The sequence below is a fragment of the Plectropomus leopardus genome, chromosome 21, assembly GCF_026936395.1.
Source record: "Plectropomus leopardus strain MGB_pleo_1.0 chromosome 21, ASM2693639v1, whole genome shotgun sequence".
NCBI lineage: Eukaryota > Metazoa > Chordata > Actinopteri > Perciformes > Serranidae > Plectropomus > Plectropomus leopardus.
Window position 1 is genome coordinate 26,182,621 of NC_142196.1, and position 17,643 is coordinate 26,200,263.

Here is a 17,643-nt window from a genome sequence, read left to right on the forward strand (position 1 = left end):
AATTTATAATGAATCATTTTTGGAAATATTATCAGATTGCCCTTAGTGGGTCAAGTCATGTCAGCGCTCCCAATGGTGAACCAACAAGCTGCAGATTTTTTTTTATTTTTGAAGCTAAAAAAGCTCAACAGGAAGTTGTGTTTAGTTCCTAAAAATCTGTAAATATGTTTAAGCATAAATATATGATATCTTTAAAAAAAATGCATGAAAATAAAGTAAAAATTAATTATTCACTTCAGCTTTTGCAGGTCAGTTTTAATTTCAGTGCAGCATAAAGTCAACACACAGTGAGATATAATGAGAAATAAAAGTGGCTGCATTGAGCTCTACACTACATTTGTCATGAATGTCTCAGATTAAACATCTTATGCAGGTTGAAATCTTAAACGCGCCCTTTATTTCCTCACCCAAAGCCGTCTGTTTGCCGTTATCATACATCTATTTATCCAGCTCACCGACACAAATGGCTTGATGAAGTTTATTGTTCTTTTGCAGCAGTTATCCATGCACCACGTCTACAATGATATATTCCACCAAGCTGCAGTGTCACAGAGTTAAGTAATATTGGGATAAACATCATGTCCTTTATTTTTACTTCATATACAAGTGGGACCCCGGAGACCCTCTTACGACGAGCTTCAGCAGAATCTGGAGGAATAATGAGCTAACATGGAGAGAGGGAGGCCGGCAGCAGAGTGAAAACATAAAATGAAGGTTGCAGCAGTGACGGGGAAACGTTTTTCCCCTCAACGTGGCACCTCAGAGGAGCAGAAGAGCCGCTTTTCCACAATAAGAAGAACTTTCTTTGCACCTACATCCCTCAAAAGTCCCTGTGACTCAGTTCATACATGAACCTGCAAGAGCAAACACACCACCAGCTTTTTGTGACTTTCAAGTACACAATTTAAATAGATTTAAAAAGGAATATGCATCAATTATGCACAAAATAAATATAAATAAACAAGGTGGCAAACTGAGGAAATATATTCTAAAATTTTCAAATGTTAATTTATCGCAAGAAAAGGAGTTTACATTGAGCATACTGCAAGTTGTAGTTTGTTTTTTTAAGGCTGATTGAAATATTTTCTGACTGTTTTGAAGGAGATCGATCACAAAATAAGAAATCAAAGAAATCCAGTATTTGTCACTGAAATAAAATACCTGGCACATAGTATTTTCCAAACCATATTACCCATGCTGTTATTTTTGTCAAGGCTGATTCTAATATTTTTTGAGGATTTTTAAGTAAAAAATAAAAAATAAATTATGGAGAAAAAATATATACAACAGAAAATTTAAAAATGTAATTTTCCTTAAATACTCAGAATTTGTACAGAGTTTGGTTGGTGAATGCTATAATAAACAATTAAATAAATTAGTATTCTTCTCCAAAAATAAAAATAAATAAATAAAAATCCCTAAAATATTAACTAAAGAAACAGAACATGATTTCACTTAAATGATCCAAAAGTTGCACAGAGTTTGGTTGGTTGCAAGTTTAAAAAAAATATGGCAAAATGACTTTAGTTTTCTGTGCCAGACTGATTTAACAGGCATTAAACCACAGAAAAATAGAATTCATTAAAAAAAACGTAAATAAATAGAATGTGATTTCCCAAAAAATAAATAAATAAATACATTTACAGAGTTTGGATAGAAGCTTTTTCAAAAAAACTACAGGAATTTAGTTTTCTCCACCAGAATGACTGGCACCAGACCATACTGTAGGGAGATAAAACATAATTAAAAAGTTGAATAAATAAAATGTGATTCCCCTTAAATACCCAGAATATTGCACAGAGTCTGGTTGGCTAATTACCTCAGTCTTTCTACAATCATTGCTGTGGCCCTCATCAGTAAATCTGCGGCCCCGGGGTAATTTCATGCTTTATCCTCCTGATAATGAAACCTTGCGTTGACAATAATTTCATTTTTCCCACACTTCTTTCTGAAATCAAATGCTCAGAGGATATCTGTAGTTTTTGTTTCTGCACGTTCAGGATCTTTTTGGAGTAAAGAGCCTTTAAACAGCAGAAGTGCACATGCTGGATGAGGCGGTCTGAGCGCAGAGGGCGTGTTTGGCTGCACAGAGGTTTAAGGCCTCGGAGGTGATGAGCTGCGAGGTGGTGACGCCTGTTTGAACACCAGACTGTTCTGAATTGGTGAGGTATATTTTAGCCGAGGTGGAGATACGAGCGTCTTCAGAGCGGTGAAACACACAACTACTGTGAGTGCACACTATAAACTGCAGCTAGCGTGGTTACAGTCAGTGCCTGACAAATACACAACACACTGTGTGGATATTTTCCAACCTGTGGGTGAAAATCTTTTTTTTGTCCCAGTTTTTCTTCATGTCCTCGCTTCCACAAAACGTCCATCAACCAGGTGACGAGCAGCGGGGAAACCAAAGCGACAGGCTAAGTGTTATGGGTCGACAGCGGGGTTATAATATCGGTCGATGTTTTTTCTCCAGGAAATCTAAAGTTTTTTTTGTGTTTTGTTTTTTTTTTACAGAAGTAGGAGTCGCTGTCAGCAGCAGCAGCAGAGATAAACACACCATCAGAAACACTGACAGACAGAGAAACTCCCACACACTGTTCAAGTACAGCTACAACCATTAACAGCTCAACTAGCTATAGTCCTCACCGGAGATGCTACACGCGATTCACACGACCGTCAGCGTCCGTTTTTCACGGCTCCCCCTCCAGATAAACTGCTACAGAGACGCCCCCCGCCCCCGACTCCTCCACCCAGTCGGATCTATTTACAGAGTTTTACAAAAGCGGGGATGAGATATTAAAGCGGGTGATACTCGAGTGATATTTTGCGGCAGTGCAGCTGGGCAATACTGGCTCAAATAGAAAATATGAAAAAAAACAAAATTGTTTTGGGACAAAAAAGTCATGTAAAAAAAAATGTAATTTGTGAATGAAAATTTCAGTCTTGATTAGGAATCTAATGGAAATTGAACCATAATGTTTTCTGTCACCCTCTTTTTTTCGTCTTATTTGTTAATTTATTATATTAATAAACTTTTTTATGTATCTATCTTTGTGTGCTTTCATTTGTTTACCTGCTAACTTGTCTTTTGGCTTCTACTCTTATTTATTACCTTTTATTTTGTTGAGATTTATTATCGTCAAAACAGGCTTGTAGTAAAGTTTTTATAATTGTCTTTTTTGTAAATCTTCTGGCTGCCAATAAAAAATTAAATTAAAAAAAATTTAAAAAGAAGAAAATTTTAGTTGATGTGTGCAGATTTGGGCTCACATTGACCTGCAACTCAAGCCGTTACAGTAAGTTTTATAGCATAAATAAAGTTTTCTGCAAATGTTTCCTATGGAAGTCGAGAACAGCCATACTTGCATTTTTTGTCAGTCCAGGTAAAGTGAAATCAGTGATTTCTTTCTAAACACACTGTAATGTTAGAAAATACATGCTGAAAATGTGAAAACACTTGTAACTGCGTAGTTCTGAATTTAAACAATAAACTGTTTTTTAACGTTTCTGTGTCCTTTTTTTAACAAGCCTAAAAAACCTGCCAGATGCTGAAATCCGGTCTGATTAAATGAACCAGACGCTCATTTTTAAGTAATTATCTCATGATCTAGAGGAAAAAAAGTTGTTTTCTTGGGATAAATTATCTCATTGAGAAATTGGCCTTTTTTCTGTCAAGAATCGACAAACATAAAGCTGTTATCGGGTTTTGATAACGAAAAAATTAACTTGTGATTTCAAGGAAACAAAAGTCGTTTTCTCGGAATAAATAAATAATGTCATTATGTGGAGAAATCGGCCTTTTGTTTTCCCAAGAACACGAGATTCAGTATCTGAAGATGACAAAATAATTAACAGCATTTCAAAATAATTTCAAACACGGCTGTTCTCTGCCTCCATAGTTTCCTTGTTTTACAGTCGTTTCACTTTCCTAAACTCTTTCGTGACACGCATCAATGCTGACCCCACCTCCTTCTCTGTCACATAACCCTGTCCTTAACATACTAAGCATTATTCGCATGATTTTGTCAAACTGTGTTGTATTTTGAGTCCAAATTGCCCGTGTGCGCTGCCTCAAAATGTGGCCAGAAGCTTTACTGTTATACAGACGTGAAGTTAGTTGTTCGGCATTTGTTCCTTTGTGGAAATGATGATTGTTGTTGTTTCTGCAGACAGAGGTGACGGTCTCTTGGTCTGTTCCTCCTGTTTCCACCAGCTCCCGAGACGGTCCTGAGAGAGAGAAAACAGCATGGAAATCTGTTCAGACCTACTTTTTATTCCTTTGTGTTTTTAATCGTACAAAGTACAAAGTGGATTTGCATCATACTCAGCTCATAACCCTCTCACGGTCACAATTCTCCAGAATTTCTCCTGATTTATGACAAATTTTCACTGCATTTTTCTCTTTTTTTTATTATTACCTGTTTCTGGCACTGTGCAGAGTGTATATAATACATATATAAGTACTTAAAATGTCTACTTTTTCTACCTGAACAGCAATACACCGGGGACGATGCACATGAAGACGAGACAGAAATGGAAATACTAACACAAAGAAACATGAAAATTTCAGAGGATTTTTGCGTTGAGCATGGATGTTACATGGTGCAATAAAATCATTAACAGAATGAATGAAAACTTATGAATCACAGTTTTTGCCAAAGATTAAATCCACAGCAGGGGGGTGAATTATTTTGTATTCTTTCCTGAGGATTAAAAAATATATTTAGAGTATTTAACATAAAAATGTTGCTGCAGTATATTCTTTTTTTATTGACATTCTTTAAACATCACCAGAAAACTGGAAACAAAGTCTCTGAAAATCAGTTTTTAATTATTATTTTTTCTTTTTTTTGGTTTAATTACACACAGGACAGATTGACCATGACAGGGGAGAGAAAGGAGAACCCGCGGCCGCTGTGATGAGGACACTCCCTCTGTAAAACTTTAAATCTAAAAGGTAAATATAAAATCTAAATGCACAAAAAAAAATCAAATCTTAAAGGTAAATATAAAATCTAAAGGTAAACAGTTTCTGATTAAAGCAAAGGTGGAGCGTCTGTACCTGGCTACTGGACGTCCAGTTTGCTCGGGCCGACACTGGGGATGAGCTGGGAGGACTCGGAGGCGGCGCTGTACCCTTGAATCAGCAGGTTCTTGTTGAGGTCTCCCACCCCGCTGCCGGCCTGCAGTTTGGGGTACGGAGGCGTTTCGGCGCCCTGCCGCTGTCCTCGCTGGCCTTGGGCGTCGAGGTCCATCACGTGCTCCTCTGTGAGCGGCGAGAACTCATGAGCGCTCGGCTGCTCGTCCCTGGACACTGGACTGATGGAGACAGATGGAGAACTTAAAGACACGATGGTGACAGAGACAGAATATTTTATTAATTTGCGAGTCATTTTACACACAGTTTTAGGTTTCGTTATGAGGTAGAAAATGAGATCTGGATGAAAGCAGTCCCTGTGTTTGCGTATTTTATATATAAATTAAATATTGTTGTTATTTTTTTTAATTTCAGGGTTTATTTTCATAAACACAACATCTAACTGTCACTTTTTGCCTTTTTTTTAAAGGTTATTTTTTTGGCATTTTAGCCTTTATTAGATAAGACAGATCAATAGCGTGAAAGGGGGAGAAAGAGTGGGGATGATATGCAGCAAAGGGCCTTGAGTGGGAATTGAACCCAAGATTGCTGTGGCAAGTACACTGCCTTTATTCATGGGGTACCTGCTTTATCCACTCAGCCACTGATGCCCCATTTTTTTTTTTGCCTTTTTAATAGCAGATTTCATATGTCATTGAAAAATGAACTAAAAATAAATACATAAATAAATATATTATAATATAATTTGCCACCACTTTACTGACAAAAATAAATCTTCTCCCTACATTTTTAGACTCCTTATACACATTTACAAACTTTTGGCTGTTGAGATGAGCAGAATGTGATCACAATGAGAAAGAAGAAAGAAGAAAAGAAGCCAAAAAAGGCTGATTGGTATGTGGGCAGTCGCCTCGATGCAGACAAAACTTGGCTGACTGTGCACAAATGTACAAGCAGTAAGAAGAAAAATACAAAATATTGGTAATTCTTTTAGTTCTATTCACAAAAACACGCAGAGTCGATGCTGAAATGATTTAAAAACTAATGAAACTGAGGATGAAGTTCTGCACAGTGAACAAAGCCAGAGACTCCTGAAAACACCTGAGAGACTCATGGACATTTAAGACAGACCGAGAGAGACGGACAAGGACGTCTCACCTGACGTCCATGGACTGGACTCCGTCAGACAGCTCGTCCACGCAGCTCTTGTTCTCCAGGGGTCCGAGCATGATGACGGGGGCCTCAGCCGGAGTCGCGGCGTCCTCCTCTGAGGGGACTGCAGCCTCTGGCCTCGCGTCGGACGCTGCCAACACATACAGTCCTTTAAATGTTTGTTTTAACGGAAAAAGGTGAATAATATTACGAGCGTTTGGTTGAAATTTCAAATAAATAGAAAAACAAATTATGTTAGTTAATTCAGCCAATGAATTAATTTCTTGAATGACATAAATCATGTCCGGTACCAATCTTTGTCTTTAAAGGGAAACATCGTGTCATCATGTTTAATACCATTTTTAATTTAATAAATAGCATGCTGTGCCACATATTTATTAAATGCATTTATTGCTTTTTTGAAAATATTTATTTTATTTTTCATTTATTTTATTTGTCTTAAATAATATCCATGCTCTTTTTAAATAACATTTGCAATAATTGTTGAATTATTTTTTAATCTTACTTTTATTCCAAGAAAAATCAATCAGTGTTAATAACTCATGATCATAAACCACATCAATGAGTCACTTAATCCCATCATTATATATTTGTATAAATAAACTTAAATCATGTCCGTATCCTTTAATTCACACCTAAACTCTGAAATATAATTTTTGCAATAAAGTCACAAACTTACAAAATCTTTTAGAGGGTGCTAAAAATAACTACTCTTTTTCTGTAACATAATTTTAAATATATATAATTAAAAGAAATTTCTGGATAGTTTTCCCTTTTTTTTGATATTATCTAATAATCCCTTTAAGCTAATATTCAGATATTTTCCTTGTCACCTTTCTCTAATTTTTTTGCAGTTTGCAAGGCATTTCTTGCCAGGTTGCTCATTATATTTTTTCACGTTTTTGAAAGAAATCAAACCATCTGTCTCAGGTTTAAATGCTTGTAAAAGGTGTCTGAATGCAGCACAAAAAAACTGATGCTGAGGGTTAAAATGTCACAGGTTAAATTCAAAATTTAGTGTTGATGCTTTTTTTTCTACATGATTTATTTTGCAGGTTTTGTAGCTCAGTTTGCAGCACTGTAGTTATCGGTGTGTTTCTGTGGTCATCTGTTAACTTGAATTACTGTTTATAAACTATATATTATGTGTTTATGTGCAGGTGCATACACATATACACACTTTTTGAACATGAAAGTTGCAGTTTTTTGTTGCTTGTTTGAATCTATTCATTGAGCATCGATTTTTATTAGTTTGTTTGTTTTACATGTTTGAAGTAAATATCTATCTAACCAGATTGAATTTAATCTAATCTAATAAAACAGCTGTAACGTGACTACATGTCACTGAGTTTACTAAATGCTGCAGTGGTTTTATTATTATTGCGTTTTTGAGCCACCGGGAGACGCTGTTGTCCTGCCGCTCTGACTCTGCTGAGTCACACTGCAGCTGAGACTCATCGCTTTTACAGAAAACTAATTCAACTGGAGGAACAGCAAGTTTTTTTAACAACATTATATATTCAAGTAAAAAATAATTAAAACATGGTGATAAATTGAGCACAGTGACGTTTGTAAGAAGAAATAACAGCAACTCAGATACTGCATCTATTTCACATTACCCTCCAGCTGAGACACAAGATGAATTCAAGTTCACCAAAAATGTGTTTAAAATGTAAAGTGGACGCGGGAAGCTTTGGCACTGTGTGTAGTCGTGTATCCATATTGAAGATTATTGGGGTCAAATTTAATTTTTGATGTTAATGTTAACGTTGAACCTCAGACTTTGCTCATTTGCAAGTAGCATGGCATAATATAATACTGTAACTTAATTTATACTACACAATCTATACAGTAATCCTAATTTAAGGGCTTACATGGAGGAAGATTGTTCAGTATCCTCACATTTGCTGCTTGAAAAAACATTACTAAAACGGCATAAACTGATTTTTGACCTCATACCGATGGAGCATCTCACACACAGATTCAAGTGTAAAGGTGGGCACTCTTTTTTAGGTATACTGGTATTTTTGGGTACTTTGGAAGAATGATTTGTACAATGTCATTTTATTTATTTATCTATCTTTTTTTTTTGCTTTTTTTTTGAGCCTGCGTAAAACTTATGTTTTTGTATTTTAACGAAAACATACTGAGGTCTCCCTATTCATGCATATATATATATATATATATATATATATATATATATATATATATAGAGAGAGAGAGAGAGAGATAGATAGATAGATATATGTATTGTATATAGATATTGATATTCTCAGTTCTGTTGGCTATAATATATGTTGTCTGTTTTGTACTTAGGTGATAAATTTGGTTTGCGTGGCCAGCGTGTTTCCTGCACTGTTTTTATTGTTTGATTTGTCTGCATGTTGATAGTTAAATAAAAGTATTGGAGACATTTTTGTGTGTGCGGTGTGTGTTACAGGAGTGTGTGTTTAAAGTTCACCTGCAGCTGCAGACAGAGGCTCAACTTCACTCTTTCTTGTTCTCTTCATGATCTCCTCGATTCTCTGTGAGAGCAGACACAAAAACACTAAAGGTGAAGTACGCTTTGTTTACATTGTTTGATTTTTAATTGCATAAATGTGTTTTGATGATCAATAACTCATGATTAAGGCCATTTGATGTTTTGACGTGAAAACCTTCTTCCTCTGCAGCCTCTCCTGCTCCTCCTGGATGTGCAGCTGCTCTCTCTCCTGCCTCTTCCTCTCAGCCTCCTTCTGGGCTCGCAGGCAGGCCTCCTCTCTCTGAAAGGTCATAATATATTAATAATACTAGCTTTCATTCATATAGCACCTTTTACAAAGCAAAGGCAGTAAACCTCAGAGGCGATATAAGGATAGAAGTTAGTCAATAATGCTGAACAAAGGCCAGACAAGAGTTAAGACAGAATTAAACAGATTAGAGGCAGGAACATGTTTGAAAAATACAATAACAAAATAAAGGCAGTTAACACAGATCATTACTAATAATGATAATAATAAGCGGGATTAAAAGATAAATTCAAACAGAAAATTAAAAGACAAACTGGACGACAAATTAAAAGATGGCATCACATAAAAGCATTACAGAAAATTTCAAAAATTAAAGAAAAAAAGAAAGAAACCAAAGCTGACACTCAATAGTTGGTGGGACACAATTCATAGTTTCTGGTGTCAAAATCAACAAAACAATAAATATTAATATGACATGAAACAATCTTATCACATCCAGATAGCACACAATACTTCAGAGACATTGCATGAAAAAAAATAAAAAAATAAATAAAATAAAATAAAATAAAATAAAATAAAATAAAATAAAATAAAATAAAATAAAATAAAATGAAATAAAATTAAGACATTACTGTGAGCTGACCTCTCTGTCCAGCTGGTCCTGCATGTCTTTCCATCTCTGCTCCTTCTGCCGTCTCTCCTTGTCCTCCCTGTTCCTCCTCTCCTCCTCCCGCTTCACTCGCTCCTCCTCGGCCTGCAGAGCAGCTCTCTCCTGCCTCTCTCTGGCCTCCTGCTGCCTCCTCTGCTCCTCCTCTGCCCTCTGCCTGCAGGAGCACATGAAGGTTTGAGCTGTCTGGGCCACTGTACAAAGCTAGCGCTGACATAAATCCCCTTTACCTCTAAATTAATCCGTTTTAACTCTAAATTCTCACAATCATGGTGCTCGGTCACAGAAAAGCTTGTTGCTCCACATGTATTATGTATTTTATATACTAAGTTCAAAAGTTCCAGTCAGACTTGTGGCAAAAACTAAAAAAATTGAAGCGGAAAAATCAAGTGATGATCAGGTGGCGATTAGATTTTTGATAATTTAGTGACAGAAAAGAGAAGAAAAGTACTATAAGGGTTGTAAATCTGAAATAGAAAAAATAATGATACAAAAATAAATATACAAGAGGATAACATTTGTATTTAGTTATTTTAACAGGCTGTCGTAATTTACATAATGATACAATATTAATGTACTAATATCAAAATAGGAATAATCCATTAGGAGACATGCGAGTGTGCACATTCTTACATAAATACACATGTAAACATGCATTTTAGGACTGCAACTAAAAATTATTTTCATTATGGATTAACACACTAAATAATGTCTGGATTAGTCTACAAAATTTCAACCATCACAGTCTCTAAGATCTAAAGGTAACATCTTTAAATGATAATAATCTAAAGATCTGAAGTTTAGACATTTAAGACAAATTAATACCATAAATCCTCATACTTGAGATGCTGAAACAAAGGGATGATATGAAGGATTAATAAGTAATCAGAGTAGCTAGAGATCAATTTCAGCTCTAATGCACACACACACACACACACACACACACACACACACACACACACACACACACACACACCTCTCCTCCTCCTGCCGCTGCTTCTCCTCCTGCTCCTTCTGTATTCGGGCCAAACGTCGCCTCTCTGCCAGCAGTCTGGACGCCTCCTCGGCGTCCGTCGTCCCACCAACGCTCCTGCCCGTGGGCGTGCCCGGAGACTCTGCGTGTGTGGAGACAGAGACGGTGGAGACAGAGACGGTGGTGCAGAATGACTTAACAAAACAGAAAGAGAGATGTGTCTGGACAAATCTCTGAGGAGTCAGAAAAACCTGAAGAGTGGACGAATGTTTCTACTCTCCAAAAAAGCTTTCAGGTGAAGAAAACAGCAGCTTAGTGTGGACAGAAGTCCAAAACAGAGAAGAAAAACGTGTTTTTAATTTAGTTTTGATGTAGTTTCTATTCAGACAACAAACACAGAGAGGAAATAGATTCTGGTTAATTTTGTTGCTCAAATTTTCTGCCTCTCTTTGCTTTTCCCTCTTTCTGTCAACAAAATATGAGGAATTTACTTCAAATTAAATGATTATGATAACGATGAAAGTATAAAGCTTTTGAGGTCATTATTATATGGATGTAATGTGTTTGTGTTGGTGTTTTTTGCTCAGGTTGTTGAGGTTTTAATTATATTTTGTTTATAGCACATGTATGTATGGAAGGTTGAATGACCCAAAGGGCTTTTTTCTTGTAGTTCGCCCCTTTTTTGTATATAACTATTAACTTTATTTTTGCCAAATCGACCTGGTTTTATGTTGCCTTCCCATAGTGCTGCGTCCTAAAATGAAGTAAAAACTATAATTACTAACATTTAGATTTTATTCAGCTGCACAAACAGAAAAACACGCTGTAGCTTTGTTACCTGCGTTGAGTTCTTTGCTGGTGGATTTGGGGATCTTTCTCTCCAAGGTCTCAGATTTGGTAGATTTCCTCTCCAGGGTGCTGTGACCTTTGACCTCGCTGTGGCCCCTGTCGTCGGTGCCGGGGGTGGTGGCCCTCTGCCGGTGCGGGGAGGGGGGGTACTGGCCCGGGGAGCAGGGCGACTGGGGGCGACTCCTGTTTGACCTCACCCTAAAAACCAACAAAAAACACATCAGGTCACCTCAAGTATCATGAATTTTTATTCATTTTTTATTTGCTGCGCTCATGTAAATGCACAACAATCGGATTTATATTTAAAACCACTATAACACACATACAATGTGCGAAAAAGAGCATGGGGAAGAAAAATGTTGTGTTTTCCTTGATTTTATGCATTTTATATACTTTGTTTTTATGCTTATTTTAATAATAATGTCAGTGAGTTATATTTGATTTGTTTTATTTTCCATTTTATGTTCTGCATTCTGAGCACTAAATTTTTTTCTTTATTTTTTCTTATTTTTACTAGTATTATTAAGTGGATTTTATCCATTTGAAGGTGCACTCTGTGTATTTTACCCTGATTTTATTTTATTTTTACATGCAGGTTTTATTTTGTCTTTTATGTGTTTTGATGTCAAGCACTTGCTGCATTTAATGTCTTTCTTGTAAAGCACGTTGGGCTGCATTTCTTGTATGAAAGGTGCTACAAAAAAAGTTCCCTTCCTGAATTGATATAGTCTAATTATTTTGTCCTCCTGCATCTTTCATAAACTGAAAATCAAGGTGAGGTGTGTATGTTTGTGTGTGTTTCGTACCGTTTCGGTGTGGCCGGGCCCTTGCTGTTGGCCCTGAAGGAAGAACTGCGGGCGGGTGCGTTTGGAGTCTCACCCTGTAAAATCATGTTTACAAATATTAATGCGACAATAACAAGAGCACATCATATAAACAACCAGTTAACCATGACATCAAGTATTTTATTAAACATTTGTTCCATGCTCATTGTTAATTAATTCCCTACAGCGTTCATTTTTAAACTTCATCATAACTACATAAATAGACTATAATGTATATCAGCAACATTAGAACCTGATATGACGCATGATGGGAAGTAATAAATATCTATATCTACAGCTGTTTACACAGAAATATAAATGTGATATAAACAGTATATGTACTGTATATAAAGTACTTTCACTCATGTTTCACACCCAAATAAATTGCTGTACTGACTTCAAAAAGCTGCCACCCAAGAAACCTGTTCAGATCTAAAAAGAAATGTGACTATTTTCACTGTTAAAAAACATTATGTTTAGTTTTCTGCTTCATTTTTGTGAAAGCAGTCTAAGACTGGACTCTTAAATAGATTTTTACGTCTCCACAGACCCAGTTGTGACTTATGTTTCCTGCTGCATAATGGGAATAAAATGCAAATAAACTGCTGATTATGCACCAGACTCCCTCAGTTTTCTAATCTTTATTCTGATGATAAAATGTTGTTTTTTACTTTGCATTTCACATTAAGAGACATCACCTCAAATCTGCACAAAACCTGCTGGGCTGCTGTGCAGCACAAAATATGATGAGGGAAACTAAACATGTGATGGTGTTGGGAATAAAAAGTCAGTCGAACAAACATTTCAATATTTGCATCCTCCTCAGTGATGACAAAAAAAAAAAGCACAGCAGCATTTTCTTTTTAAAAACGTGATCTTATTTTGAAGGAAAAACAGCAGTAGGAACCCCAGAAGTTAATAACAAACAGTCACAAACGTGTTTTACAGTAATTCTACAGAGAAATTTAGATCAATCTGCACATAATACGACCTTTGACTCTCTAGACTGCAGCTGCAGGCGTGTGTGTAGGTGTGTGTATTTATCTACATATTTCTAATTAAACATAATAAACAAAATGTCTCATAACACTTGTTAATGTGACCTTTGAGTCTTGAGCAGCTCACAGTTAATGAGGCGTCTAGTTCTCTACGTTTGCATGTGTGTGTGTGTGTGTGTGTGTGTGTGTGTGTGTGTGTGTGTGTGCGTGTGTGTGTGTGAGGTCTGACCGTGGGTGTTTTGGCTTTGGATGCTTCTTCGGGGAGTCCAGCGATGCTCCTGCGGTTGGAGGAACTTCTGTACGGTCTGTGGTGGTTGGGGGAAGCTGTTCGATGGGACACAAAAGACACTGACGGGTCACGGACCGACACACGCACACACACAAATGCAGACACGATGATGGTGACACACACCGAGGAAAATCAGAGGACACATTTGAGCAAAAATATTCAGCTCCATTCACATATTTACATAAACGAAAGAGATATACTAAATTTAAGTTGAAAATGTAAATAAATTATGAGAAATTAAAAGCTTTTAGTACTTGTACCCTTCAATATTTTATGCAGAATCACTCGGGTATTTTTAATTTTTTGTTATGTGGCCTCTAACCTGTTCTGCATCTTTACTTCCAGAGAAAGTTTTGGACTCCAAACTCATCAGATACTTTTCCAGTGACAGACACAAAGAGGCACCTTCAGTGGTGGTATCAAACATACGGGGTGTGACAGTTTTGGAGGCAGTGAGCACAAACTCAAACCGTCAAATACCTCAGATTTGTCAGCAGATATTGACGCCACACATGCCCACACTAAGCACCTTTCATTGTAGTATAATACGCACCAGGCACGCCCACTGACGATCTGTCAGTGGACGTCGGCGTCAGACACAGACACAAAAATGCACCTTTTGTGGCAGGATGATACTCATATACAACTATTTAAGCACAAGAAAGTATAGGGAGGGCAAGAGGTGCTGTGGATGGGTCAGACAATATCTGGAGCCTGGTGTTCGCTTCCAGTGGGAATTTTAAGCATTTTTTTTCTAAACTTCTAAACCACCTAAACTTGCAGAAATAAAACCTAAAATGAAGTGTTTTACTTATGTTGTAAGTTTGTCAAATACTGCTTATTTGTCAGTGGACATCAACATCAGACACCAACGCAAACAGGCGCTTTACGTGGCGGCAGTTTGTAACCCCGCCGGCAATTACCGTAATATGAAGCGCAAAAAAGGTCCATATATTGCGGCAGGAAGGGAAGTGAATGGGTTAAACAAACAGCCTTTCACCCAGGAGCCTGTTGCTCGTTCTCTGTGTGTGAATTTTACGCCAAGCCATGTTTTTTTTAAACCGAACCACATGCTTTTGTTGCCCAAATTTGAACCTAAAATGAAGTGTTTTAACAACATTGTAAGTTTATTTTGTAAATTTCTGTACTGTGAAAAGGGAAGTGCACTTTAAAGGACACAGTGCATTTACAAGTGTAAATTGACACTCTGTCCCAGAGCATCAAAATCAGACACAGGAGGGTAACGGGCACGTCATATCTAGATGTGTAGATTCAATGAAAAAGATGATATTTGACGAGAACGTGTTGGAATATGAACTCTCTGTGATGTACCTCTCTCTGGTGAATGGAGGGCGGCTGTAGAGTTTGAGAGCTGTTTGCTGATTGGCTGATCCATCCCGGGTGGAGACAGGAAGTCACCAACTGATTAAAAAAAAACACACATCACGCACACATAAACATGACGGTGAGTCAAAGCACTGCTCCTGCTGCGTGTGAATCGAAGGATGCTGTAAATGTTAAACACCAATCACACGACAAACACAAACTGCCGGCTCACACAGAAAATAATCCCGCTGATCGATAAGCGGCGCGGGCTGCTGAATAAATTAACCTTGTGGCGATGTGAGGCAGAAATGAAGCAGCAGAACTGAGAGCAGCCTGCTTCATCATGAAATGGAGGATGATGATACAGACGCAGCCGCTGCAGAGCCGTTAAATCGAGACGAAGATGTTTCCTGCTGCACCTGAAAGCATCGTGACAACATGCACACTGTAATCTGATTACTGAGAATCAAGAGACTGGGATTATAATTTTAATTTAAGTAATTATTTAAGTATTATGCAGAACATATCCCGCACGGTGAGTAAGAATTTTACAGTCAACGCTGATAGATTTCAGACTACTTAAGGTCAGCAGTATAATTACTCTCTTTTGGAAAAATACGCCCTCTTTGACTTTAGGGTCAGATAGACTGACATACATATTGTTGGAGGAAAAACTAAACAATTAATTAATCAAAATATGCAATCCTTTCTTGGAATTTTTTAGAAAATTAGAACATTTCTATCATGATTGTCATCACAGCTGCTGCTTTTAAATCGTTTATGTCCTTGTTTCATAGTGATTTAACAGTTTATTTAACTATTTGTGTGTCAAAAAAACACAATTTTTGTTTTCTTTACATGCATGAGCATGTTTTTTGAATGTTTTTCTTAGAGCTTCTGCATAATATCGAGTCAAATTATGATTTATTTATTTCATTTTCTTTCTTGTGTATTATCCTAACTGGCTGACTTCATGGCCCTTTTTCCATTTTAATGATCATCTCAGCATCTACTGCAGGATCCTCGCTCAGCGCTGGAGGCATGTTTTTCTGGAATTCAGTAGCTAAAACTGTATTTATATAATAAAAGATTTTTATTCTCCACCAACTGGGACTCAATTTAGTACATTAAAAAGTACAGTAAAAGTGCGAGTTTCGGTGAAATTCCTCGCGGGTTTAAAGCAAAAGTGCAACAGTTCAGCAGAAGTGCAAAAAAACCAAACACATCGATTTCTGCAGGGGCTGCTTCTGTAATTCGGGAGAGGGATGATTGGAAATGTCTGGTGGGTGCTGTGTGTGTGTGTGTGTGTGTGTGTGTGTGTGTGTGTGTGTGTGTGTGTGTGTGTGTGTGTTTTGATCTGAACTCTGCCTGTGTGTAGCTAATACATCCATGGTGTGTAGGTGGGGTCTAATAAGTTCCACAGATTGCTGCAGGGTAAATGTCTGGTATGATGTATGGTGTGTGTGTGTGTGTGTGTGTGTGTGTGTGTGTGTGTGTGTGTGTGTGTGTGTGTGTGTGTGCATGTGTGTGTGGAGGGTGTTTTATAGACTGAACTCCCTGCTGAGGATGATATGTATGCATCACTAAACACGACCCTGGGCCAGGAAGACAGGAAGTGGAGCAGCCCTTTGTTGTGATAAGGGCGTGCGTGTGTGTGTGTGTGTGTGTGTGTGTGTGTGGTGTGTGTGTGTGTTTGTGTGTGTGTGTGTGGCTCCAAACCAGACACTCATCAGCCACAGAGGAGAAGTGGAAATACTGTCTGTGCTGTGAAAATGATGAACAATAGAAAGGCAAAATCCCTCCCCTTGGTAGACCACCATGAGACCTTAATCCTAAAAACATTTACATGACGAGAGACAAATAATATATATATAAATATATATATATATATATATAAACTGTTTAAGCATAAAAATATGCAAATATGTAATTTGAAAGACACAAGTTGCATAGGTGATGTCATAACTGTCTCACTCAAGCTGCACTGGCTGTGTGTTTCACTGATGTACTCGTGAGCAATTATTAGATCTTTTGTTTCCCAGCTGATTAAAACAACAACAACAACAACAAAAACAGAAGTTACTGAATAAAACACATCAAGTAATATAACGTTACACCTGTGTGTGGAACACACAGGTGTATTGTATCAGTAACGTATTGTGCCTGATGAGAGATGTAGCTCGCTGGCCGGTTTCACACAGTAACAAACACACGAAAAACTGCGACTTTCTTGACTTCTATAATTATCTTTTAAATTGACAAACATCATTTAATGTGTAATTCATGGCTCAAATTCCAACAGGATCAAGGAATTATTTGTCTCTCCCCATTGTCTTCCCCACATATTTCTCCAAAATAATAATGTCCCATGGTGGAGAACAAACAGGAAGTGACTTCGCCTCTGTACAGCACAAATGTTTCTCTCTCTGTTACACACACACACACACACACACACACACACACACAATTTAAACAGGCACAGTTTGAGGTTGTGTAACCAAATTAAATAACTATAGAACCAAAGTTTTTTATTTATTTACAATTTTATACGTAACTGTATATATATATTTAGTTTTCCTTTTAATCTCTTCCCTCTGTGCTAATTTTACATGTTTATTTTATTTATATAATATTTTTAACATCTGTTTATAAATGTTGAAGCATGGAAGGGGATTTCATTGTGCAATGAATAATAAATCCTTAAATTTGTTCGTCTT

At 37.1% G+C, this 17,643-nt stretch overlaps 1 protein-coding gene across 8 annotated transcripts in view; it reads right to left on the reverse strand.

Annotated features, from left to right (window-relative positions):
* Nucleotides 1–240: 240 nt before the first annotated feature.
* map7d2b (MAP7 domain containing 2b) overlaps nt 241–17,643 on the reverse strand; it is a 33,950-nt gene continuing 16,547 nt past the window's right edge. For 2 of the 8 annotated variants that reach the window (XM_088072131.1, XM_088072129.1), the window contains 11 exons: nt 14,933–15,022; nt 13,541–13,635; nt 12,296–12,369; nt 11,479–11,687; nt 10,644–10,782; nt 9,644–9,824; nt 8,929–9,033; nt 8,733–8,796; nt 6,257–6,401; nt 5,063–5,340; nt 241–4,227 (listed from right to left, as the gene is read on the reverse strand). In XM_088072131.1, coding sequence (XP_087928257.1) covers nt 5,067–5,340; nt 6,257–6,401; nt 8,733–8,796; nt 8,929–9,033; nt 9,644–9,824; nt 10,644–10,782; nt 11,479–11,687; nt 12,296–12,369; nt 13,541–13,635; nt 14,933–15,022 — 1,376 coding nt within the window. In that variant the 3' untranslated portion in view covers nt 241–4,227; nt 5,063–5,066. Of the gene's footprint in view, nt 4,228–5,062; nt 5,341–5,412; nt 5,921–6,256; nt 6,402–8,732; nt 8,797–8,928; nt 9,034–9,643; nt 9,825–10,643; nt 10,783–11,478; nt 11,688–12,295; nt 12,370–13,540; nt 13,660–14,932; nt 15,023–17,643 lie in introns of those variants that run through there. The other 6 variants (XM_088072130.1, XM_088072127.1, XM_088072128.1 and 3 more) reach the window with 5 other exon arrangements.